Source organism: Falco peregrinus, chromosome 5 (assembly GCF_023634155.1).
Source record: "Falco peregrinus isolate bFalPer1 chromosome 5, bFalPer1.pri, whole genome shotgun sequence".
NCBI lineage: Eukaryota > Metazoa > Chordata > Aves > Falconiformes > Falconidae > Falco > Falco peregrinus.
The window spans coordinates 28,480,062-28,507,569 of record NC_073725.1 but is presented as its reverse complement, the minus strand read 5'-3'; the positions used below and the strand labels follow the sequence as shown (position 1 = coordinate 28,507,569).

The 27,508-nt window shown below is 37.5% G+C and overlaps 1 protein-coding gene across 2 annotated transcripts in view; it reads left to right on the top strand.

Annotated features, from left to right (window-relative positions):
* Nucleotides 1-27,508, top strand: part of CNTNAP2 (contactin associated protein 2) — a 1,162,992-nt gene that overhangs the window by 539,849 nt on the left and 595,635 nt on the right. For both annotated transcript variants that reach the window (XM_055806132.1, XM_055806133.1), the window contains one exon: nt 4,684-4,948. In XM_055806132.1, the coding sequence (XP_055662107.1) occupies nt 4,684-4,948 (265 nt within the window). The remainder of the gene's footprint in view (nt 1-4,683; nt 4,949-27,508) is intronic.

Below are 27,508 nucleotides of genomic sequence, written 5' to 3'. Positions count from 1 at the left end.
GGGGAGCAGAAGAAAGAAGGATATTGAAGAGGTGTGCGACAGTACAAAATGTTATTCTTAGATGTAGATATTGAATTTCAGAAGTCACACAGCGAAAGGGAGTTGACAAGTTAATTTTACAGAATGAGGAAGCCCAGAGAATCAAAGATTATAAGAAGATGGTAATCCTGATTTGTCTGTGAACAAAAATAAAGTTAAAAATACAATTTAGGTCTCGTATACATGGGTGTTATAAGCAACAAAGCACCACCCAGCATCTCTTTGAGTGAAGAGTAAGGGTGTAAACACAATTTAAATGTAGCTTAAATTTAAATAAAGTCCAACGCTGGCTTTAATAATATATTTTGTTTAGGTTTAGAGGAGAAGAATTAGGGGGAAAAAAGTTTATCATGTGATATATAAGATGGCAACAGCTCTTTGGGGAGAATGAGTCATATAGATGGTCTTGAGTAGTTATTGCTCTTCTTCGTGGAGCCTGATTTGTTTTCATAGAAGATGAGACAGATTATAAATATGGCCAAAAGGGAGAGTTAGCGAGAAAAGGACATCTGAGACAGAGAGAGTATGTGCTTTTCTCCTGAACCAAGTCACAAACAAGAGTTTGCAGTGACTAACACACACAGTAGGTGCTAACTCTTGTATGCAACTTGACTTGGTACTAAGACAGAAACTGGGAACACTCAGACAATCTTTTCTATATTTTCTACTAAAATATAACAAGCTTTGTATGACTTTCATTGCCTTGTATAACTGAAGAATATTGACCCTTGCAACACTAGTGGGAAAAGACTAGAACAGGGTCCTCAAACTACGGCCCGCGGGCTGGATATGGCCCCCCAGGGTCCTCAATCTGGCCCCCGGTATTTACAGACCCCCCCGCCGGGGGTTTTGGGGGGAAACCAAGCAGCCGCAGATGACTGCCTGCCACTTCATCCACGCGCCGGCCCCCTGGTTAAAAAGTTTGAGGACCCCTGGACTAGAATATGAAGCTAACGAGAAGTAATGCAGAGAAATTTTGGGAATTTAGTCACTTTATCGAATTTTCCTACCCAGAGGTATATAAAGGGCAAACAGTGTGAATACTAATTGGATTTAGTTTCCACAGAACAGTCTTTCCAATTTTAAAGCCTGAAACCAAAAAATGCTGAGGAGATTTATATTTGCTACCCTTCATTCTTACATCCACTAGTTCTATGCTCCACCCAGTTCTGCAGCTCCTATGCCATGTATTACTCAATGTAATCACGTGCAAACTTCAGCTAAGTGTTTTCTTTAAATTCTTTATATTAAGCAAACATTATATTAAGCTCAAATATGAGTAATAAGCTATTTTAGGAAAATTCTGAAATAACATGATAAACATTAGCGCATAGGACATTGCCTGTACTGTATGATCCATCCTGTTTTAACAGGTATTGTAGTCTTAATCTCTTTTGGGAGCTATGTATTCATCTGTTGACTGTGTTAATTGTGAAAGGTTTTAAGACCCAGTAGTATTTCCACAAGGGATAACATCTGAATGTGGATAGGCAAAATTGATATATGAGAACTAAACATGAAGCTAATTTGCAACACAGGTTAAAGATCATGATCCAAAGCTCAAGCTACCCAAATTAAGATATTTTTACCATTTTCCTTCCAATGTTACATGAAAAATTCTCTGATAAGACCAACGGTTTCAATATAAATGCACAGTGTATGTTTGACTTCCAGATGTCATTGTTCAAACAACTATTCTGCAAGTCACTCTGAATATACAAGAGATCTCTTTCCCTCCTAAAAATGAGAATGCCTTTCTAGAGGCAAGCTGCAGATTAACTCCAAAACTTGACCTAGACCCAGTGACAATTTGTATCAGATGGGCTGTACTTAAACAAGGAGTTGCTTTCTGAATCACAGTCATAGAGGGAATCAATAATCCAGTTCAGATTAACCTGAATAGCTCAGTAGGGAAAATACTAACTAGCAGAGAAATTAGAATTATATGTTACTTCCTCAAGAAATCTTTTATGCAGTGAGGCTGTTCATTAGAAATGCACTCACTGATATGAAAAAGGGTTTGAATGTACTCGGTGCCATTAACATTAATAAGTGTTATACATGCAAATATCCAAACCATCAGGATGACAGGAAAGCGTCAATTGGATATGAAAACCTTCTTGTTATGACAAAATTGTTAGTTCTTCTCAGTAACAAGGCCCCAAAAGAAATTCTTAAAAATGTCTGACAAAGTGCTTTCTGAGTGCTACTTAACAGGCATCTGTGACTGAATGACAGATCTCTGTCTTACAAAATGCTGTTGCCTTCTGTGTCTGCACAGGACTGCCTTAACTGTCACAGAAGTTGTTTCTAATCCATAGGGTATTACACTGAGAATGGTAGCAAAGAGTTACACAGGGTATTTCAGCCACTCTCCAGCTTTTTTTTTCTCTCCATATAATTTTTTTTTGGTTTAATCAAAGTTACTCTGTAGCACGCTTGGAAATGTTCAGACTAAACCTATTTAAACAAGTGAGTTAACTGCTTTGATGTAATATTTAGTTGGCTGAAAACTTAAAATCTCTAGGCAACTTTTAAACCAAAAAACCCCTCAAAAACAAAAAACAACAAAACAACAAAACAACCAAAACCCCAAACACAGAATAACCAAGCAGCTTAGCAGCAAAGGAGGTAAGGGGAGGTCCTTTGCCTTTAGTCAGAAAGTAGTTGTGATTTCTCTCATCACACTGAAATTTAAAAGCTTCCTATAGCTTTTTTAGCTCATTATTTTCCAAAGTCCATGGATATGTTTTTGTTATTCATGGACCACTGATGTACAAAAGAACATGGTTTGTAATGCTGAGATTTTTTTTCATAAAAATAGAAAAAAAACATTTTAGGACATTGGTATAAAGAGACCTCTCCTCTAGTTACAGATAATTGGAAATGTCAGTGTTACTTAATTCACGATGGAGGCTGCTAGTCTGATAGTCTACTTGCTACTAATTCTACTGGCCTTTATATGTTGACTGTGTGACAATATAACTTCTGATTTTCTGTAGGAGATAGAGGTGGTTATGCAGAGTAATGTAAGAATCCGAGTGCAATAATTATTTTTATTCATTTAGTTTTGACATGGGTATAATATATAAGAAATTGAATCTGCCACACAGGTGTTATCTTGCTATGACACAAATAAGCTGTTTTCTGATGTGTTGTTCTTTTTAAAAGTGATGGGTTTGGATGCTGGTAAATGAGCACTAAATCTTGCTTATTGATGTAATCTCACCCATCTCCAATTGAAAATAATTACTTCTGAAAAAAAATTATGTAGGACTTTTCTACCACACATTTTCATACACAAAACTCCTATCTTGCTTCCATATTCTCAAACTTCCTTCAAGATGAACTTTCAAATGCATTTATACACTATGAATACAAAAATATGTGACATAGAAGATTGTATCAGGAAGACAGTAATACGGAATTTACATATTTGTGTGACGAAGAAGATGACTGAATACTATCGGTATTCTGAACAGTTCTTAAGTGAACCTCATCTCTAAATAACTAGGTACCCTCAAAAACGTTGCCCAATCCTTAGTATTTTTTTAAAATGTACAAATAAATATCAAAGAAATTGCTGTCTTGATCACAGTAATAATTTCCATACTGCATGAGTTGTAATTCTTCCTTCCAATATTGAACTGAAATTGCCACAGATTATCTATCTGCTACAGTGCATCAGAAAACCGAACCATAGAACAAGATCCACTTTGCCACATGTTAGCGGAATTCTTCAGCAGAGGAAAATTTCCTGTTATATTTGCATTGGTGCCTTAAACAGTCAATTCTGAACAGAGATGACTAAAAAATATTTACACTTTCTAAGGAAAAAAATGGTAATGCATCTAACATTGTGGCCCTTCATGAGAAATTACAAGACTCAGAGTGAAAAATTCATGTCCCAGATTCTAGTCTTGTTTACAGACACATTTTAAAGCTTTGGAAATCAATAAAGTTGACTGATTTTTTTCAATTCCCCTAAAAGTAAAATTTCAGTCTGAAAAATGAGGTTTCTTTTACAGAGAAGATTATTGACTAACTACAAGTATTAGGCATTTTTCATGATCAGCTACTCCAAATCCTTCTGCTCCATGAAATGAAGTATTAGCTTATCTAGTATTATCCAACAGAAAGGCTAGCTCTTCATGTGGTATTATGCATACTTTTCACAACCTCATGTATTGTATTGATTGATGCATTGACATAAGGATATTTGTAAAGCTGTATTTAATTTTTATAAAAGGGTGAATTACTGTTCTGTTGTAGGCTTCTTTGGTGACCACCAACAATCCAAAGTTTCTGTGTGATTCATTTCTTCGTCTTTGAACTGGGAATATTAATGCTTTTGTCTAAGCTTTATCTTAGTTAGACTATAACTCTTCAGGCAAAGACTGCCTCTTATTGTGTGTTTGTACAGTACAAAATATATCAGGGCCACTGCTAGAATGAACAGACACATCAGAGTCATTGTATTAACTATAATGATAATATTAATAGCACATTTGAACATGCAGCTTGCTTTGATCACAGTAGTCTCTAGGTTGAATGAAAACTAGAATGCTTTTCTAGGGTTAGCTATGAATGTAGTGGAATCTTAGCATTTTGCTTATTTTTTTGCTTTTTTTATGTTTTACTTAGGGAAATTTAAGCTTTTCCTGTGTGGAGCCACATACAGTGCCTGTCTTTTTCAATGCCACCAGTTACCTTGAGGTTCCTGGTCGTCCAAGTCAGGATCTGTTTTCAGTCAGTTTCCTTTTCCGAACCTGGAACCCCAATGGACTTCTTGTCTTCAGCAACTTTGCGGACGACCTGGGGAATGTTGAGATTGACATAAATGAGGGCAAAGTGAGCGTCCATATCAATGTCACCCAAGTAAAGAAGAACCGAATAGACATCTCATCAGGTAAGTGCTGGGGTTTTTTTATTGGTATCATCTTTTGTTGGTGTTGTTTAAAAGCATCATGGACCTAAAACTCAGAACAATTGTTTTACAAAAATTAAAATTTAAATAGCAACTATGTTAAATACTTTATTGTATGATTTTTTGAGTAAGAGGTGGAAGAATATTGAAACAGAACATTGAACCAGTAGATTAAGAATAAAGGTGCAAATATTCTTACTCTGTCATGAAACCCAGAAAACATATCACCCCTTATCTATGAGGCAGCATTGATTCTTTTTTTGTTTTTTCCAGTCTTGCAATCTTCTCTTGGAAAATATTTGGTTTCAAAAGGGAAGGGTACTCCCTTGTTGAGACTTGCCTAATAATTAGGCTGCTCCTATTACTTCCTAATAATTCAAAAGCTTTATTTTAAAAAATAAAAAAAAATAAAAAAAGCAATAATAGTTGGGTTTTGCTACAAGGCTAGCATGAAAAATACTGTGGCATTCTCCAAATATTCTGTAGAGTCATGCTAGAGAAGTATCAGAGCATTCAGCACCTAACAAAGGATGTTTTGGAAAATACTGGGTAAAATGTAGAGTATTAGGTTTGTTTCTGGAGGAAAGGGTGTATGTTGGTGTCAGTTCATCAGCTTTTTAAAATTACTTGATTCTTCCATTTGGATAAATTATACTTTTAATCTAGATTCTTTATGTGGGTTTCTAGAACAGCTGTAGCCAATATGGTGTTAGCTACATCATGTCAATTAACACTTTTTCTTAGCAAAGTCATGACCTAACCGTGGGTTGAAAAATTATTTGCCTGCAAATGGATCTAGCTCCACATAAAAATATCTCTAGTGATTGGTTGAAGCAGCATATACGGTAACCTAGTTTCTTAGCCAAAAAGTGGACTTCTTTTTAGCTGGAAAACATCTGTGATTAGCATATTTTCTTAAGGCCATGGTGGTATCTTCAGTTTTCATCAACAGGACAGATATACTGGTATAGCTCTGAATGAATGACAGTAGTTTTTATGTCTAATCTTCTATTTGAAAATATATTGTCAACACAGCTATATAAACAGGGACTTGAGGAAATGTTAGGAAAAAAAACAGCACCTTTTAATGAGAAAACTCACATTAAGTAGGAAAGTAAAGTTGCATTTTGCAAGTGGAAATTTTGGTGAGTTTTCTCTTAACAATGAAATAGAATTGAGCATGAAATGAAATTAACTATTTTAAAGGTATAATAATAAATATGAATAACAATATTATATTATTATATAATGAATAAGAACATAATATAATAACAATAAAATATAAATAACAAAAACCCCCAGAATTCACCTGTTTTGTAAAATGAAAACTACATCGTATATCCTTCCATCATTACAATTTTTCTAGCACAAAAAATCAACACCATAGATTACAAGTTAGCATTTTATTGCCTTTGTTGTATGAATACACTCATGAAAGAATTAAGTAATGTTTTGGTAACACAGTAGGATCTTGAACAAGAAGGTTTCTTAAGGTGCTAGTGCAACACAATTAGGAAACACGTGGAATTATCACCCTCATTCTTTCTTCCTTAGCTCTGTCTACTGCAAATCCCAGTTTACAGAGAGTAGTCGCTAGCCATTATACTTCTTTATGAGCTTCCTTGTGCCTTTTTGGTCCAAGGAAGATTTCAGTGCTGATTAGCTAAATATTACAAGAAATAAGAATTTCAGCAATTTGTCACTAATTTTGCCCAGTGTATATCTTGATACAAAACCGTTTCCAGATTCCATTATATTTATATTCTGGTAAGTAAACACATGTAAAAACTGTTAATGTGCTCTTCTGCTTTCTCCAGACCATTACCCTCATCAGCAAAAATTCCCTAACTACTGTGGTGTAAAACCAGAGTATTTGTATTCTGATTGTCTTCTGAAATAATCTGAATTGAATATTCTTCAGTGTAAAACTTTTCACTATGTATGATTAGTTTACATCAGGGGTCCTCAAACTATGGCCCACAGGCTGGATACGGCCCCCCAGGGTCCTCAATCCGGCCCCTGGTATTTACAGAACCCCCCTGCCCACCCCCCCTCCCCGCTGGGGGTTGGGGGGGGAACCAAGCAGCCACAGATGACTGCCTGCCACTTCATCCGCACGCTGGCCCCCTGTTTAAAAAGTTTGAGGACCCCTGGCTTACATAATAGCCCAAGAATCATATACAGCCATACATTTTTATAGCTGTGATGCTGTTCTTAATCTCATCATAATCCAATATCTACATACTACAGTTTGAATATCTTGAAGAGTTAATAGATTCCTTTGTTATTACAATTTTTACCGTAATACAAATACATTTATTGTTCAATTTTCATTGTATGGATTTTTCATATTTACATAGCTGGGAAAGCTTTGATATATTTTAGTATTTTGTTGCTCCTGTTGCATTTCAGTGCCTGTAAGATGAATTGTGTGTGTGAACGTAAGAAAGCAAAATATGGCACCTGACAGGGAAGGCTGCAGAAGGAATGCTGCTGTGTGTACGGCAAATATCACAGCGACCTTCTTGTTCCCTTGTTGTGCAGGGAATTAACAGATGTCAGCAGATCGACCTGCTGGGCTTATGTAGAAGTCAAAGGGGTCTGCCTTTGGCACAAAGATTTCTGAGTGTTGTGGCCCTATAGATACAAGATGCACGCTTTTCCACTGATTATTTTTAACAGCTGGCAAAGCAGAACTTTCTGTAGTCAAGTGTGCAGGCTTCTATGTAGCTGCATGTCGGGGATGAATAATTAGACTTCTGTCTATTGGGAGGTACGCACCTTGGTTGTCACAAAGAATAAGGCTGACTATAACCACAGCCTAGATGCAGGCATGTTTGGTATTTTATAGTTTTGCTGTACTTACGCCTGTCACCTGTAATGGCGTGTTTTTCCCTGGAGCAAACTTAAGTCTCTTAGTCCTTATTCTATATACCTCTAATAATATTCTAACATACTTTCATCCAAAGCTTTTGACATCATCTGTTCATGTTAACATGGGGACATCAGCAGTTCATTCTGGGGCATAGTCTAATGCTGGCTGTAGAAACACTAGTTGAACTAAGTGGCAGGAATTAGATGAGAGATCTGTATGCTGATGTGCAGATGGTAGAATTTGTTCCTGCACAGAATTTTGTGCCTCTGCACTAAAGATACTGGTGTGGAACAGAGTTCTGGTTTGCCTGTTCTTCAGCATCGTAATATTCCATAAACACTTTAAAGCTGCACACACTGACTCATGGTGCTTTAATTCAGCATGACTGGGGTTCAGACAGGAGAGTGTAGCCTTCCAACCTACCAAATACAGTTAATTTCCCACCCTTCTCACTGGTATCTGGGCACTGCAAACCTCCTTACTGAGCTACTTGATGAAGATCTTTGTGATACCTGTGAGGGATCAAACAGTGTGTGAAAAAGATTTTCTTTTTGACTTGACAGAACTTTCATACTTAATTATTTTGAGTATTTTGTTCAAGGAGAGAAAGGCAGCTGCAGGTTTAAAACTATACACTTCACAAACATAACAATGAAATAACACATAGAAGTTACAACTAAGCTGCTGCACAGACCCATGTTTACTACTTACCTACAGAGTCAGTAAGGGGAATCGTTTACAGGACATTGTAAAAAGTTCTTGTTGTGGGTTTGCATTGCAAGGTTTTGGTAGTGGGTGTGTGTGGGGGTGGGTGTGCGCTACAGGTGTAGTTTCTGTGTGAAGATGCCAGAACCTTCCCTCTTGTCAAATGGACCTACTGCTGGCCAAGGCTAAGTCCATCAGCAACAGTGGTAGGGCCTCTGTAATAGCATATTAAGAAGAGGGGAAAAAAAAAAAAAAAATCTGTTCCAGTGAAAGGGGGGACTCAGAATACATGAGAGCAACAACCCTGCAGCCTCCTGGGTTAGTGAAGGAAGGGGATGAGTGCTCCAGGTACTGGAGCAGAGATCCCCTGGCAGCCCGTGATGAAGTCGATGGTGAGCCAGCCTGTGCCCCTCAGCCCACGGAGGCCCTCCACCTGCAGCCTGGGGTGGATCCCACACTGGAGCAGGGGATGCCCTAAGGAGGCTGTGACCTGTGGGAAGCCTGTGCTGAAGGTGTTTTGCTGGCAGGACTTGTACCCCTGTGGGGACCCGCACCAAAGCAGTTTGTGCCTGAAGGACTGCACCCCATGGGAGGGACCCATGCTGGAGGAGTGTATGAAGAACTGCAGCCCGTGGGAAGGACTCACATTGGAGGAGTTTGTGGAGGACTGTGTCCTGTGGGAGGGACCCCACACAGCCCCGTTTCCCACCACCCTGTGCCAGTGGTGGGGAGGAGGGAGAGAAACTGGGAATTAAGTTAAGCCCGGGAAGAAGGGAGAGGTGGGGAGAAGGATTTTTTTTTTTTTTTTTTTCCTGATCTGAATAGTAAATTAAACTAATTTCCCCAAGTTAAATCTATTTTGCCAATGATGGTAATTGAGTGATGTTCCTGTCCTTTTCTCCATCCATGAGCCTTTCGTTATATTTTCCCTCCCCTGTCCAGTTGAGGAGGGGGGTGATAGACTAGTTTTGGTGGGCACCTGGTGTTCAGCCAGGGTCAAACCACCGCTGTTTTGTAGACAGCTGTAAGGTTTAGAGGCAAGAGCATCAAATAATCAACAAGCAGAATAAATTGACTGCTAAGAGTGAGAGCTACTACTTTTAGAAATCACAAATGGGTTTATACTTAATTTTATGCCAAGTAATTCTGTTTTTTCTCTTTCATATTGTGAATGAAGGGATACAATGCTCTAAGTGGTCAAATAGAAAAAGTTTAACTTCTGTGTCAATACAGTGATTATGAGAGGTTTATATAGCATGCTGTGGGAAAACGTTTGGATTAATAGTAGGCAATTCATGAAAATCATGAAGCAGACATTACTTTACATTTAAAATCACTGAATTTTTCATTATTTAAATGATTTTGTATATCTGAAGCTTCTCCATTCATTGCTTGGAGTTCAAAATTATCTTCAGCCTGATTAAGAGGCATTCCTACTATCTGTCATGCTTTAATTCATAGAATCATAGAATCAGAGAATGGTTTAGGTTAGAGAGGACCTTAAAGATCATCAGGTCCAACACCCCTGCCATGGGCAAGGACACCTTCCACCAGCCCAGGCTGCTCACAGCCCCCTCCAACCTGGCCTTGAGCACTGCCAGGGACAGGGCACCCACAGCTGCTCTGGGCAACCTTTGCCAGTGCCTCTCCAGCCTCACAGTAATAATATCTACTCTGAATCTACCCTCTTTCAAATTCCCTTTTTCATTCTGTTGTTACTCCTTGTGAAAAATCACAAGCAGTTGATGTTAGCATTAGCAGTTCCTAGATAATTTTCTGTAGATCACTTACTGTTTTGCAAAAATGTTTTTATTTTCTTCTTTAATATGTTTGATACCATTTATTTTGCTTCTTTCATGCCTTTAGTCACTTTCAAACTTCTGCCTCATCTCTATACATCTGATTAAAGCTTTTAAATGTATCTTGGTTTTGAAAATGTCATGTTTATTTTACACATGCTGAAAAGAATCAGGGATGATTACATACGTGGTAGTCCATTACATAGGATTTTTGCATTACTAATAAAAGGCAACAGGCTTTAGTGCTGACATGGCAAAGCAGATTTTCACATTTTACTTGACCCGCTTGTAACTTGTTTAACAGTGGCCAGACAGCTATCCCCTGAGCTGTCCTGGGCTTCAGCTTGGTGAATGGTAGAGGCAGTAAAGAGCTGGTAAAAACTAATATTTTTTTTTACTATGTCAATACAGTATACGCTATTTTGACCATAATACAATTTTGAATGTAATGGAACATTTTACCTTATGCAGTTTAGCTTTGAGTTTGTAGTACATGCGAAAGGGACTAAGATGATTAGTTCTTGTGGTTATACTTACTGCCTAGTTTTGCTTACTGAGCATATTTTTTACTTTTTGATATTCTTGCCAGTTATTCATTCAAAACAGGTCTCTAAACAGTATAAAAGTTCTTCCCTTCCCTGCCCAGCACTCTGTTAAGTGTCTGGTAAGCACTGTTTAGTTGTGAACAGACCAGCAGAACTGTTTGTATATACAAAGTCAATGGCCTTGATTTCACTTTTTCTTACGTTAATCTTATTTATACACTACCACCACTTGATTGACGAGTTATATTAATAAACTTGCTGTTAGTAAGAGGAAAATCAGGCCCACTGAGAGCTGAAATAAAGATTTAATTAGAAGAGATAAGCTACTGGCTGTGCAGAATTACACAGGTGAAATACTTAAATCTTGTGTATTAATCAAGAGTTAAACATCCTAATGACTTTTCTCTGCAGACTAAACTGTGATTAGTATCTTCACAATCCTGTATGTCCTAGCACAGGGATTAATAATAGGAGAGAATCTCAGAAAACAGTCAAAAGATTCATCTTTACTGCTCCATATAGTTTTTGACTAAATTCTGCATTTGGCATCATGAGATTCAGGCAAACTTCCCAGAAATTGCTGGGTTTACTCAAGGGACTGCTGGAAGCAGTGCTCAGCTGAGAAGATGGAAAAAAGAAGTGTTACTGCTTTTGCTAAGAACTTTTTAAAAGCAGATTTACAATGCATTTTTGCATACCAAAGGATTCTGATATTCTGCTACAATCTTTAAAATAATTTAGTTTAAGTATATGCTACCTGTTCACTCTAAGAACCTACTCAAAATTTGTGATCTTGCAATTAGGAGGTTACATTGTTGATGAAGTTGTATTTATTTATAAACCTTTAACAAGCTAATACTTTCTTTCTTGAGCACAGAAGAAATCAGCAACGGGCAAATGTCGTATTCTCACATCTCTTTACCAGAAAAACTGTCATGAGAATTTTCCCAAAGCCATATGCAAACGCAACTCAGTGCAGGGTTAAACCCGTGTCACGATTTCACCCTCTTCTTCCACTTGATTATATCTACCTGCTTCAGCAGCTTAACCAAAATTCCTTTCGAATGAAATCAAAAGTTTCTGAAGTCTTCAATGTGGGGGAAAACTGATAACCCATTAACAGACATAAAGAGTGCTGCTTTGCTCAAAGAAAAAATAGTAACATTCAAAATAACACTCACGGGGAATCATCTAATGGCTTTCCAGTGTTTTTAACAGCAAACCCCAAATCCTTCTTTCAATATAGAAAAGAACATCTCTGCCTCTTGAGAAAAGGCAAAGTTTTCACATTGGCAGATTCTAAAATAATCTTTTGATTTGTCCTCAGTTTACTTTCTCACTTGCTGTCTTTTTATAGGCAGCTCTGACCTTTCATATCTAAACACTCTGCTCAACATAAATACTAGAGGCTCTGTGAAGATCCCTTGGATTTTAACACAGAGTACAAATGATAAGGTGCTCAAAAAGTACATCGTCTCCTTTGGCCCATAATATCTTAACCGAGAGGTGTTCAGTGTGTCCAAAATCTTCTGCCTTTATATTGAATTCAGCTGTTTGGAGCTCCTTTTTTCCCCTTCCAACTCTCCTAGTTAACATCTTGTTCTGTATATTAGCTGCTGCTCAAGGATCTCTTCAGTTCCTCCTGTCAAGCATAAACTTATTAAAACTTGGGATATAAATATCTTTTTGTCGTATTTATCTGTGTTAAATAAATCAGACTTCTCCCTGTGGAATCTCTCTGGGAAGCTTTCCACCCTTCTGTCTTTCTGCTAGATCTCAAGTCATCTGAATTGCAGTTCGTTTATATTTTAGACCTCGGGGTGATATAACATCCTTCAGCTAATAAAGTGTCTCTGTCTGACAGTTCTAAAGTGGTACTCTTCCCGTGACAATTCCCAGGGGCATTTTACGTGGGAATTGAAGAAGTATTTCTGCCTCTGTTACTAAATGAAGGTTTAAATAGGGAATGGGTAAATACAGAGCAAAAGTGCACGTCTGGTGGGAAGATAACATTTCCCACCGGGTCTTTTCCATATTTCTGATACTGCGTTATACAGCAAATGTTAGTAAATGGAGGCAGATAACCGTGAGGCCCTTGTCAGGGTGATTGAGATTACAGACATAAATTCTGTCCACAAAAGAGAGCATGATGACTTAGCACCAGAAGATTCTGAATATTAGAGGGTTGTTTTCTTCCCAGATAGCCACTTTTGTCTCTCTATTTCTCTCTGTATTTTTTTTTTTGGCTAATGACTTTAAACAGTGAATGCAGCTACATGAACAGGCATTTGTGGTTTTGAATTCAATAGAACTGAGAAACAGACATGCTTGTAGTAGTTATTATTCTTTCTTTTACATGTTTTTCTGGTGGTTGGTTTTGGATCTTGGTACAGTAGACTCTCAAACCAGTCGGAGCAAAAAATAGAGCTCTTGATTGCAGATTTTTTTTGTCTAAGAAAACTGATGAGTTTAGTTCAGGTTTTTGTGAATTCTGCTTCATCAGTCACTGATTTTCACTGAAGAGTTGCCTACCAAGCTCAAGCTATGCATTTTAAAATACAGATCATATCATTTTTGGATACTTCACTGGCAGTAATGTACATCTTTGTTGGTTGCACTGGTACCTTGAAAGCATGGAGGAACCTGAGAATCAAGAAAGCAGGCTGTTCTTATTTACAGACTTCCTAAATTCATACAGGAGACCAAAGCTCAATTTACTTGTTTTGGCCTCAAGTCCTCTGTGCTGTAGAACAGAGTTAGGAGTGACCTTTGCAGGTCAAACTCTATTTAAGCACTGAAAGATTGCATAAGGCTTTTTATAACTACTATTTAAGCAGTCACTGTGTTGCACTGAATTTTATTCAAGAAAAAAGTGCCGTAGTCAATAGTTAAATCATAATTTTCTGCTAGAAGGAATGTAAATTACAGGAGTAGAGCTGGACAGAAATAGTTGGAAATTTACCCTTTTAGTTCTTTTCAAGTTCAATAAGTTTGACAGGAAGCAGAATCAATTTTGCTTTCCATGTTGCCTTTGCTTACTCCATCCACATCAGTTATTGCCAGTCTGGTTCTAGTCAAGTCAGTGAAAATTTTGCATCTGCTGTGATGGATGAAACCTCAGCCCCTTAGCACTGAATCCTAAAGAGGTGCCCAATATTTTGCAGTTACCTGAAGAATGTAGGTTGTTACTGAAGTAGGTCCTCTATCTGCATATTTATTTTATTTTTAATACAAAATTGCGTGAAGAGATGTCTCTAACAATTGGTTTAGCAAGTCAGGGATGCTTAGTTAAAACCAGCTTTACCTCTTGGATCAGTCAGAAGATAATGTTGGAAAGGACATGGCAAAAGAAACTTTTGTTTGTGTTTTAAAGTCTTTCAGGACTTATATGTGCTGATTGACGTGAGTGTGGGTTTTTTCATTATTATTTGCCTTTTATATTAGTAATAAAGAAATAAACAAAAGGATACAATAGAGACAGGAGCTGTAGTTATATTTGTTGTGTTTATTAACATCCTGACAGCAGTACCGCCAGGACACCATTGAGTATTCATACTATAGAAAGGGAGATGAAGGGATTGTTTTCTAATATCTGACAGACAGAATATCAGAAACATTCTGTTCTTTCTCCCAGTTTACTAGTTTGCCATCTTTGCCTCCTCTTCCATAAAGGTGGCTCTTGAGAGGGTACGTTTCCAGGACTCACACACCTGTGCTGACCATGGCTTGTCAAAGATGGGAACACAGTGGTCATCTCACAATAATGTCAGCCAATTCTTGCAGGAGCAGCATGAACACTATACAGCACCATTGGCTTGAACTTCCTAATTCTGTAAAAGCTAATTTTTCTGTTAATGGCAGGATGAGATGGTTCCTGTAAACTTTTCTGTAGATGTTAGTTTTGCTTGAAAAATGTGATTAGATTTCATGCTATGTTAGCTCTTTAGTTCACCTTATAGCAGATTTAATTTTTACTGGAAACTAGTGGGAAAATGTAGGAAATAATTTTGAAGTCTGCTTTTTACCTCTGTTTCAGAGAGGTCATTGTCTAAGCACACCTCATGATAAACCAGCATATAAATAATCAGCTATAACAACTTAAACATATACTTCTACTGCCTATTTAGTCTGGGAGTTACAATATTGTGTAAATGGCTATGAGTAAGTGGAGTAGTAGCGGGTAAAAAGAATGCACTCCCTTTTTATTTCCTAGTATAAGTTATAGCCACCATAGATATGTATATGTACCATTGTGCATATAGCCATATGTCAGAGAGTTTACGTAGCTATGACATCCAGGAAGTTCACAGAACATCAGCATTTGGTAAAATAGTAAACCCATTTGAATGGCTTCAGGTGACCCAGGGCAGACAACGGGTGAGTCCACAGTCTCAGATCACTCCTTGTTTCATCTCAAGGTCCTGCTGCTCTGCCTGTCCCCTCTGGAAACAGGCTGTATTGCTCCGAGGGGATCATCTTTCAACAGGATCAATAGTTTCCCCATCATCAGCGCCGAGATCCAGGAACAGTTCAGTGGTTAGACTGAGATGGAGCCTGTTGAAATAAACAGTACGGACAAAACTTCAGCTCTTGCTCTGTCAGCCTGGCTTGTCCTCCAGCATTTTTCTGCAAGGGTCCATTCCCTTACAAACTCTCATGCCACCCCACCCCACCCCGCTTCTGTAACACACCACGTATTCTGGATGCCATTGCTTAGAATGTGCATTTATCATGGTACTATACATGATTAAAGAAGCGTACAAGGTAACCTTCTTCTTATTCATCACTTTATGAAGAGATACCCGTTTTTAAAATGCTGGCATTACCAATGTGCCTCAGACCCCAAGAAGGACATGTGGGGCCAGGAGGAGAACCATGCTGTTGTGACAAGGTGGCTGTAGCCACGGTCATGTAACAATAATCATATGGGGTTGGGAAACAGGGTAGTGCGGCACATGGCTTACACAGTGTCGGTCCATGAAATGAAGCCCCAGAGAGGGCGTATTTATCTCGAGACCCCTCCACACGATGTATAGTGCAGGACACCACCAACAGATTGCTGTAGGGACCAGCCACGAGCACTGCAAATGTGAGCTGTGTTGGAGGAACTGGCCGGGGAGCACAGATCATCCCTAGGTGCTGGTGACAATCACCTAGGTGCAGCAGAGGCACAGCCTGCGGTATTCCAGATACAAGGACCCCCAGCAGAGAGCATGCAGGCTAGAAGGTGCTGGAGAATTTTCCATGAGAAAACAACTTAATATTTGATTTTGAAACATTATTAACATAATAATTAAATTAAAAAAAAAAACAGCTGGAGAATTAAAGGGAAAGTCCTCAGGTTTGGGAAAGGGGCCTGCTAGCATTTTGTTTACTCAGTGTTTATTGTTTCAGAAAGCAACTTTGGTGGGTGTAAAACCTTGCTGGGACCAAAAAACAATTGTTTTTATGGATTAAAAAGAAAGGGGAGGGGGAGAAGAAAAACTGGATCTCCAGTCTCCGCTTAGGGCTTTGCTTTTCTGTACACTTAAAAAAACATGTTTAGGGACAGACTTGGAGATCAAAGGTCTTGAACCTTCATTTGTACATTATTGTTGCTTACATGTACTATGTAATACAATTTCAAAAAAAGGGCACAAAACCTTCAAGCAGTGAGCCACATAACATTGTGCAGAGCCGCCATGGGATGAAGCTATCAGCTATGTAAATTAAAGCTGCCAGTGCTATTTTTTCACCTTTTCATCTTCTCCAAATGCAAGGAAACAAAAAGAAATTTTTCTCTACCTTTAAAGTGGGCATTTACAGCATTTGCACTTGGAGTACAACCAGGAATAGTCTTTCTAGTGCAAATGTCCTTGAAACTCATTTGAGTTTGAAAGGAATTTTGCAGTTTTGCACTTTTAATCTTATTTATCACTAACCCTTGGGTAAATGTCCCACAATACATCTAGCCAATTACTTACAGAAAAATAATTAAAAATTCTTTTAATATAAAAAACTTTTCTTTTTTTTTTTTTTTTGGGGGGGGGTGACAAGGGGAGGACATGACACACGACCTAATTATAGGCATGGAACTTTAATTTTTGTGCTAGGAACTGACACTCAATACCTTCTTGTTCATTTCTATTCAGGAACCTGGGCAAATAGATTATTATCTCTGACAGCTTTCTGGCAGTCCCTCTTGGTTTGACAGTGTTATTTTAGAGGGAAGAGAGTCACTTTTGTATGTAATGAAAGGAAAAGTTGTCAAGCATCCATACATATTTTATGCTGCATAAAACTTAAGTGCTAGAGGAAAGATTATGTTTTCAGTCATGCCATTGTAAATTCATAGTGCTTCTTGCTGACCTCCAGGTTTGCACCAATGACACAGAGTGGCATATAGCCCAGAGGATGAATTCTATTTTTTTTACGTGGGCAATGCAGCTTTTGTAATTCAGCTTGCCCCTTACTGCCTTTTTGGTTAGTACAGTCATGCACAACTGTGATGTGTATTTTGGCATTTTGGCATTTTCTACTGACAGTGACAGAACTAAAAGCAATTTCTATCAAAGTCCTTTCTTGAAATGGCATCAGGTACAGTCTGCGCAGTCTAGGTTTTTTCAGCTTAGTTCACAGAAGTGGTTACACTTAGCTGCAAAAATAGACTCAGGAAAATATCCCACATTTTCTAGTTGTATGTTGCTAGCTCTGACTTTACTTTGGTCTTGAAAAAGATGGTGAGTCCCTTCAGGCATTTTTGCACATTGTTTCTTTCCATTTTCAAATGCTGCTGAAGCAGCAGCACATGAGCACTGAGGTGAAACAGCAACCAAAGTCTGTTGGTTTCTGTAAGCTGAATGGCAGATGATATTGTCTTTAAAAAGCTTGTTCATTAAGTTTATGTATTTTGTAGAGGAAAAAAACCAAACTCAATTCCTTTACTTCAAAGCAGCCACTATAAAATATGTAGTTTATTCTAACACTAAGCAAGATTTTACGGAACAGTTTCACTGAGGACAGATACTGAAAATTCTACATATCTTCTTTGTAAAATACTTACTTATTAAAGAAAATCATGTTTAGGGGCATGAGTTCCCCTATGTCTTTTCCAGAAAATATATGTATATACAGCCTGTGGAGGATCCATTGTTTTAAAATGCTAAAATAACTTTAGTTTATTTTTGCAGATTTTAAATAGTGGAATGTCATAATACATGCCCTCAGAAATGAGGGTTTCATTCATTACCTTTTGTCACTGTTTTAACAGCTCTTTTTCTGCACATTAGTACGTGCATTAAAAACAACAGCCAATTGGAATCAACTTTACCACAGCACTAGCACGCGGATTTTTAGCAGAAGAATATAACATTCTTCACATAGTGGTGTTGGTACTTCAGTAATTACCTGTGAAATTAGATCATGTCTCTAGACCTGGAATTTGCAAAAGGAGGCTGATGTTGTTGACAGTGCTCGATCTGGCAAAGAAAAACGTAGTGCTGAGGCACCTTTAGGAGAGTTAGGCTGATTTCTATAGTCTTGGCAACAAGTGCTATGTTTGATCAAATTTACTGTGTGATAAATCTTTGCTGTATGCTATATGCTATACAAGAATATCTGGTCGCAGGGGGATGACCTTCATGTACTGAAGCATCCTCCAAAGGCATAGAACTAGGCAGAGCACAGCTCTTCCTTCTTTACTGTCACTGCTACCTGTGAAACAATCAAACAAAAGAAACAAACCAAAATATTATATGTATATATTTGGGATGCTCCAAATCATTCCCATTCCTAACATTTGCTGCCTTGTTTTGTCACAGGTAGAGATCAGCGTGTTATAAAACAAGACCAGAAATCATTTTCATCAAGTGTTTTCAGACCTCAGACAAATTTACATTGACTGTGCTTTTAAAACAGCTGGTTAGTAATGATTTCAAGTCTTTGGGATGAAACCCTGACTCAAATGAAATGGGATTTTGCCTGATTTCAAAATAGTGGAGATACTGTTTCATTCAAAGCTTCCACCAATAATTTGAATAATATTATTTTCCTAGAGAGAACTGTAATCTGTATGTTTCAGGACTGATTACTTATACCCAGTTGTGCATCAAAGTATTGTTATTCACTTACTCTGGGTCCTGCAATTAGAACTATGTTGGAATTACACAAAGCAACATCGTCGTTGGTATTTTAGTTGGAGATGCCTGAGATACTCAGACGTTCTTGAAAATATGTTCTTGAGCATGCTCGCTTTTCTTCATTGTGACTGGAAAGCTCTAGGCATAAAACATTGAGAACCAACAAATTTTCACTAATTCAGTTCCTTATAATGGAGAAGGAGCAGAGTGCTGAACTTTCCTTGTCTGTGGTACAGTTCAAAAAGCATTTTCAAACCATGCCATGGACTAACCTGGCAGGCTTCTTTGGGAGCACGTTAGCAAGTCCTAACTCTTGGAACCTAAAAGCATATTTATTCTCATTCCTCACAAAACCCAGGGTATATTGTTAATCCAACAATAAGGAATTGTCTATGCATAATTCAACATATCCCACTAAATTTACAAGCAACTTTCTTGCAAGACTGCTCAGGATGCTTCAGGCCACACGAGGTTTGAGCAGTCCGTTACGAACTGTGCTTTTCAGATTTCGTTTGCAGGAAAACACTGTCAGGAATGTGGGGTTTGGTTCATCTTTCTGTTATTTCTAATCTTTCCTGAGGCCAGTCTGTGGCTCAACGAAATTTTGCCTTTTGCTTCAGAATTGTGGAATGTAACAGTTCCATTTTTTTACTACCAGTAATGATTATAATAATATTATATTGCTACTATTAATTAATATTGGTACTACTGATAAATAATTGTGGTACTCAAAACATTATAGTCCAACCTGCTCCATATACCAGTTGGTTGGATTTGCATTTTGAGTGTTATTTCTTCCTCATGTTGGGAATCTCTTATCAGTGTTACTGATTATCAGTCTCCATGAGGCTATTTCATAATTAGAACAAGGTTTTACACTGTTTTATAATGAGAAAATAAAACATGCAGAAGCAGTTAAGTGTCTGAAATACAATCATCCTACAAGAAAGATCTATCATCCTACTTCTATCATCCTACCAAGAAACTACAATAGATGCTCTGCAGCTGGATATAATATCTTGAGTTTTTTTTCTTTTGTAGAAAGAGTGATTGTCCTTTTTCTTTTTTTCCTTTTTTTTTTTCTTTTTTTTTTTCCCCCTGAAGGCTTCTTCAGGTATTTTCAGCCTTAGCTCTTCCTAGCCACTCCTGTACCAGTAGAATCAGAGCCAGTGTAACTAGTATTTCTGTCAGTAAGTAGTGGCTATCAAACAGCCATATGATAGGACAATGCAGTAGATCCATGGAAAACTTAGGTTTTTCTCAAGCAGGATTTGTTTCCAGGATTATCAGGGCTTACTTTGTGCTAGTGAAGACCTGCAGTTCTCTGTAAGACTTGGCAGAAAAGGGTTGTACCAAGGAAAGAGCTGTTAGATGTAAAATCTAACCGTATACTGAGGCAGATTAAGTTTGAGGGAGGAATTAAATGTAAGTCAATGCTGAAGAATGGCTTTGGCAAATAAGCTTTTTTAGATATAAAAAGCACAAATAACCAATATTGTATTTGTTGGATATCTCATGTTGGTAGATCTGCAGGAAGTCAGAAAATAATACATGAATTTATTACTTCATGATTTTACTGATTGTTTTCCCCCTTGCTTTATGGATGCCTTTATTCCGCTTTGGTTTGTTAATGCAGCTGTATTCACTGATTTCTCAGTTACTTCAGCTTCCTTAGAAGTTTTCTCACGTGTGGGGTTAAATTCCAGCTGACAAATACTCAGAGAAAATAAGCTTTGTTTATGTACAGGCATTTGCCATGTGCAAACAACTGAAGCAAATAGCTTAGCTATTTTTACCTTTTTAAATTCTGTTTTATTTTTATGGAAATAGGCCCAATATGGCATGCCTCAGATTATGTCCTCAGAACAATTCCAGCACCGACATTGAATGTAAAAGTACAAATGGAAAAAGAAACTACACAGTGCTAACTAAAGACAGTAGTAGTGGATTTGTCCTTTTTAATTCTTTTCTTTTCAAACAATTGTTATATTACATACATAGCTCTTTGGTTTTTAAAGTAAATTCAACTTCTGCAGAACTTTTTTTTAAAAAAGCCATAAGGATATATCCTCATTAGCTTCTAATGGAAGAAAATTCCAACAAGCCTGAAAGAATTCAGTAACATTTTGGAAATCTGTTTTGAAAAATAAACAGAAAAACATTAAGTGCAATTCAACACCAGTGTTACTTTTATGTTATTAGAACCTCAGTTAGGTCTTTCTTGTATCATATTTTACATGCACAAGAGGAAGTTTTCCTTTCATTTTAATTATCTATGGAAAATACATTTATCTGTTCAGCTATGTCGCCCAAATATTGCCAAGAAGAATTATCTCGTAGTACTATTAATAGTCTTTTGTGGAATTCATTATAGATTTTTTTAAAAAAATGGATATGCATTGTCATAGAAGTGATGAGCAAACTGTAGTAGCTATAAAATTAAAGAACAAATTCTTGCATTATTCATAATTTAAAGGAAATTGTATTCTTAATTAGCGTCCCAAATTTTCTGGCTATCGTTGACATCCTTACAACAGAGCTGAATAGAATCAAATCATCACATTCAATAGCTGGAATTCAGTTTGGACCAAAACTTCCAGCTCAAATCTGATTTTGTAATTTGTAAGTTTTACCAGCCATGTAGATATCCACAATCTTAAACATTAACTCTTTTTAGGCTACAGTTCAGATTACGCTGACACCTGATCTAGCAAAGGAGTAGGAAACATTGCAGTGCCTCAGTTTTTTGCCTGTTCTGTTTAGTGATTCACACATCTAAGCATAGAGAAGCCTGAAGCAGCAAGTTGGTCTAGTATCCACTCAAATCCCATATAACCTCATAGAGACCTTGATAATATGTTATTTTGAGTTGTTGAGCACCTTGGTAGCTGCCATGTACCCTCAGTTCACACTGCAGACAGTAGAAATTGAGGGACTTTTCTGCATTGCAGAGAAAAGCCCAGAAAAAATGTGATGATGACACTTCTAATCCTGAAGTCAAACTCTCAGGCGAGATTAGATCCAATGAGAATTTGAATCTGACTGCTTCTGAGAAAGGTGCTGTATTAATTATTATTTATTTTATTGTACTGTATTTTATTTTATTTTATTTTATTTTGTAAAAGTTAATCTGCAGATTATCTAAGCGCAGCAGCAAGAGGTCCAAGAATGTACAAGGTCCTTTCCTCTGGGCATTCATCACAGCTCACACCATGTCAATGATGCCTGTCTGGTGCTTGTCAGTACTGTCAGGAGTCACTGACTGCCTCTGGAAATTCTATTTTCATTTTATTCCATATTCATTTAATGTAAGGGGAGTGGGTGGGGCACAGGGATCAGAAAGCCCTTCTTCAGGACCTCACTAGTTATCATTTGATCCTTTGGAACTTAGCCTGACAACTTAAAAACTTTATTTCACAGGGTTTGAAATCACTGCATTGCAAAGAGTCCTTGCAAAGTACCAAGATAGTACAAAATGTGGCTAGAGATCTGCAGTTCCATAGTCTTTACAATCTGATTATTTTTATTATGGAATTTATCTTGGAATTGGAAGTATTGTTACCTCAAGAAGGAATATAACACGTATATTTTTCCACATATGAATCAGCGATACTCAGTAGGATAGCATATAGATGCTCTTACCAGGTGAGTTCTATGAAAGTTCCTGTGACCAAGCAGCAAAAAGAAAAGCTTTTATTTGGTTCAGGTTAAATAGGATTTCAAAATGCTGTTTCTTTCCATTTGGTATGTCACAGAATCATTGAACTAATTAAAAATGTTGTTGTGTTGTGCCAGATTTTCTTTTCCAAATACGACATTTTAAAAGGTTGTCACTGTACAGGGTAGACATCTGGTTGAGGAAAACTGGCAGCGTTCTACCACCTGTACTGGTGAGAGGATGCCTGCATGAGTACAAGGAGATGCCAGTTGTCACTCATTCTGCCGTGTCAGGACTCCCCCCGGCCCCCGCTCTGCAAGGGCAGGGGTGCAGTATTTTGGGAGTTGCAGGAGTTGCATTGGCACTGCAGTGTCAAACCTGCAAGGGCCACTGGAAACATTACACAAGGGGAAAACGTCTTAAAATCTCTTGTCTTCTAGAGATATAAGATCCATGTTAGAAGAAAGATCACTGCAGTTTTCACTCATTTCCACCTTGTTTAAGCACTAAGAGTTAAATCTCCATGAGGGTTCCTGTGCACACCCACAGGCACAGTTTTACCTTCTGTATCTCACTTTCTTTAAAATCAATGGTCTGCATAATTCCTTAACCTTCTCATTGAGGTCACAGTAAGCAGGATCCTAGAGAATAAACATTCAGATTTTTCCTTGATACCATTTTTTGTCATTCAAGAAGTTCCTAAAACACAAGGTGTGAAAGTGTCATAGTCTGTGGAAGGCATTATAGGAATATCATCAGTCTTTTCCACCTTCCCTTCCTCCTCTTGTCTGAGGTGAGGAAAAAAAACATTAAAAAACAGGGATTTGACTGTTTTATTCCTTATTGGTCAGTGATCTGGTAACTTCAAATTATATTGCACTAATAAAATTACTGTGGAAATAATCCATGATACACCATAATACTTAGAAATGAGACATGGCTCTTGGAAAGTGCTTAGCTGATCCTCCTGTAGTTTGGCATTCATACAATCTCTTGTGCTGTTGAAGGACATTAAAATGATGTGCTGAGTGTGTTGGTTTTGATCTTTTTTTTTTTTTTTTTAATTAGGAATGACTTTAATCAAATTTTAATGTTGCAAAATCAAACATTAGGTTGTTTTCTCATGGAAAATCTGCTGAGTTACATGTCTTGTCCTCAGCCACCCTAACCAGTCTTAAAAAGTATTTTCAGAACAGTAACTAAAATGGAAAAAACCACATACAATATGCATAATGTGGCCAAATTTCATGTATTTACTATATATATCTCCTCACACTGCCCGGAATATCTGTAAGATTTTGCTACATTTTGACCATCCAGATTCAAAGGATTAGCATAAATAAATAAATGAAACACAGACGTTCCTCATTCTTTATTTATCATTATGAGAAACATATTGCACTTTGAAAAATAATCCTAAGGGAGTTCTTAATTTGTGTTTCATAAACTGATCATTGTTATATTGGATTGTGTTATAATTAACCAATTTATCAAAAAGCACTAACATAATCAAATGCTTCTTATTTTGACATGAAAACTCTTGCAATATACAAGCAAACAGACAGATGGGAAATACATCAGTTGGAAACCTATCCGATGAATGTGAATATTTAAGAAACACTTCAGATTTTAATGGGCTTTAAAAGAGTATTTACTGTTTAGTCTCTTTTTCTGCATTTCTACTCCATCCATCACCCAAAGCCTGACATAGTGTCACTCTTCTGAGTCATTTTGGCATAAAACCAGGAAAACCCGTCATTACTGAAGCAAAGCATATGTAGAAGGTGGGGGAAGATGAAAGGAGTCAAAGTAAAGTCTAATAAGTTGTGTTTGAAATGTCACTGCTCTCTTACTTAGGTTTTGAAGGTACCAGGGACATTTATCCACCAGCTGGTAACCCTTCAGACTCAATATTCCTGTTGCCTGTGTGGCAGAGGGATTGTCTAGATTTTCAGAATTTTTATGAAGCTGGAAGGACGGACAAGTCACAGGATTTTCAGGTGCAAACATCATGAATGTAAAGGCTTTAAGAGAATATATTACCTGATGATAAAAGTCTGTGCCAGAGTGTCCTATAAAACAAAATTAACAGGAGTAGCACGAGAAGGCAAGTTTTAAAAAATCATGAGCCTAGGCCTTGCACATTTTGAAATAGCCTTTGAAGTTCAAACTGTGGTTTTAAGTCTTCTCATTTCCTTTTACTTTCAATTTCTGAGAAATAAGCAGTAGATCATGATGATTTTTTTCAGTGCATTTGTTTTAGCAGTAGCTGAGATCCTCTTGTAATCATTTATCTCCAGGAACTGTGTCCTTCAGTAAAGCCTAAGATACATTGAGATGTGATAAAATCTCAAGAAGCTAGTGGCACAAATATTGCTGTCTGTTGTGAAGGCTAGGAGGAATAAGCACTACCTGTCTCTACTTCTGAGTTTCAAGGGAAATCTTCCTTTCCCAATATTGGTTTCTTATTCTTCAAAAGGCAAAGTAAGTGAGAAGAAACTTGTGTCTCAGAAAACACGGCAAGAAGGATCATTTAGGCAGCTAGCTGTAGGCAGCAGAGGCCAGGTGATGTACCCAGCCATTTTCAGCATTCTGTAAGATCCATATATTACAGACTTGTGATATCAGGTGGGAGTTGCCCTCTGGAAGGTAAAACTTCAAGGAAGCTTATTTTCTTCAGCAGCAGGGAGCAGGATGAAAAAACGTCTGTATGGGGAGGGTGGTGGAGGAAGGTGGAATAAAAGGGATAGGAGGATCTTTTTTATAGACAGCACTGAAGCCCAGTGTTCTCACAAACAGGCTGATGTGAAACATATTATATCAGTTCAGTGACTGCTTGGCAGTGGCAGCTTCCCTTGCCCAAAGTAGCTTCAGAGTAATTATTACTACTTGTACGTTGCTAGCAATGTAGCTTTGGGTATGCTAGAACAAGTATAGGCATGCTAGGTTAAGTATAGACAAATTGCCTAACAGCATTACTTGCCAAGTTTGAGGGATAATTTTTGTAGCCCACAATGAGCTCCATGATGTTTTACACACTGCTAAGTAGTACCCCAGGCAGGTTCATGTAATTTATGTATGAATGCATGATGCACATACATATCTGTGATTGAAGTACAGACATGCGTCCAGTGACTACAGTAAAGATATACTGAACCAAAACTGCTAGTTGCTCTTTGGCATTTGACTCAAATGCATGATAGAGTAGTAAATTCCCTGTAATTTTTATGAAGCTGTGAGGAGGGAAGTAGCTTACAGTTAGTCACATATGTCCAAAGATGAAGGATCTGAGATTAAAAAGAAAAACAAGTTTTATCCGATGATAAGCAGCCCATTCCTTTAAAGATATGCATGAAGTTGTAGATAGGACTTCATAAATATATGGTCTTACTGTACTTTTCATCACAGCTCTGCATCATACTTCCTGAAGATTCAGATGCTAGAATGGCTGGAGAATCCTTGGTTCAGTACATGCTCTGTGACAGTCACATCTTCTCGAAATTTTGTTGTAGTCTGTCTTTGGTACAGGTACCCAGACAGGGAACATGGCCTTCAGCTTTGCTATGACCAATACCTTATGCAATGGTATTAATGCATAACTCAGAATGGGTAAATTTATAGAATTCTCAATTTTCAAACCATAAGAAATTTAGATAATCTTATTTATCATTTTATGCTTAATGGTGTAATTGATTACTCTTGATTACCCACTCCCCCAAAATATCTCTCTACATCATTCTTTGCATCTAATTCTTTACTTATTCAGACCTGGCTTTGAATCTGTTTGTGGATGCCACCCTGTTCTAGCATTCAGTTCTACATATGTTCCTCCATTCATATTATTTTTCTTTTCATCTTCTTCATTTGACAAATACCAGGAAGAGTAACAACAACCAAAACAGTGCTATGGGAACTAAGAGAGAGGAGGGTCTGAAAAGTATGAATGCACATGCTAATTTAACTTAAACCAACATGGATTGTTTCACAAGCATAATTAAATTTGCAAGAGGATATGAATGTTTTCTAAAAACACTTCAGTAGTGCAGCCATCAGGGAGGTGTAATAGCTTTCTAAGGGAAGGGATAATTATTGACATAATAATAAGTGGATATAAACTGGCCATGGAACACTTCAGACTACAATTCAGAATAGAACAAGTAACACAATAATATCATAGTAGGTCCAGATTGTAACAGCAAGAGAGGGTCCCACCTAGCCCTACAAAGTTAAAAATGTGCATTCCTGCAGAACAACTTCACAACTGCAATATAAAGAAAATTATGCTGGTTCTTAGCTTCCTTTCTCTTATTGGTAAACTCATTTTGCAGCATAGCTATTTGGGTTTATATTGGTAATTCAGAGCTAAATTCTGTCAGTTTTGTCCACTTGCTCAAAGTATGTTAGTGTCTTGATTTTTATTCGCTGATTATTTGTACTTGTGGAAAAAAAACCCACCAACACCCTCAAACCAAACTAAGCCTAGTACAATTATTTGAGCATATCTCCCCAACGATAATACCACTGCCAGCTCAGTAAGCAATATGCTGCTATGTACTGCTTTCAGACCTTTTCACTAGCCTCAATTTTCTTGCCAGGCTGGCCTCCCTATCTTTTGGGACAGTTTTCCAACCCTTGCATAAATTCTTTTATCTCTTCTACACAGTACAGTTAGCAAGCTCCTAAAATGTGAACATCCATTGATCTTTTGTCATATACTGTATGCTTTTGCCTCTGTGGGCATATGGGTCATTAAAATCCATATTTTTTTTTCTACTCCATGTGTTTAGGTTTTTTACAATTGCTAGGTTGTGGGTTTTTTTCTGCCCAGCAAATATAGTTCTTC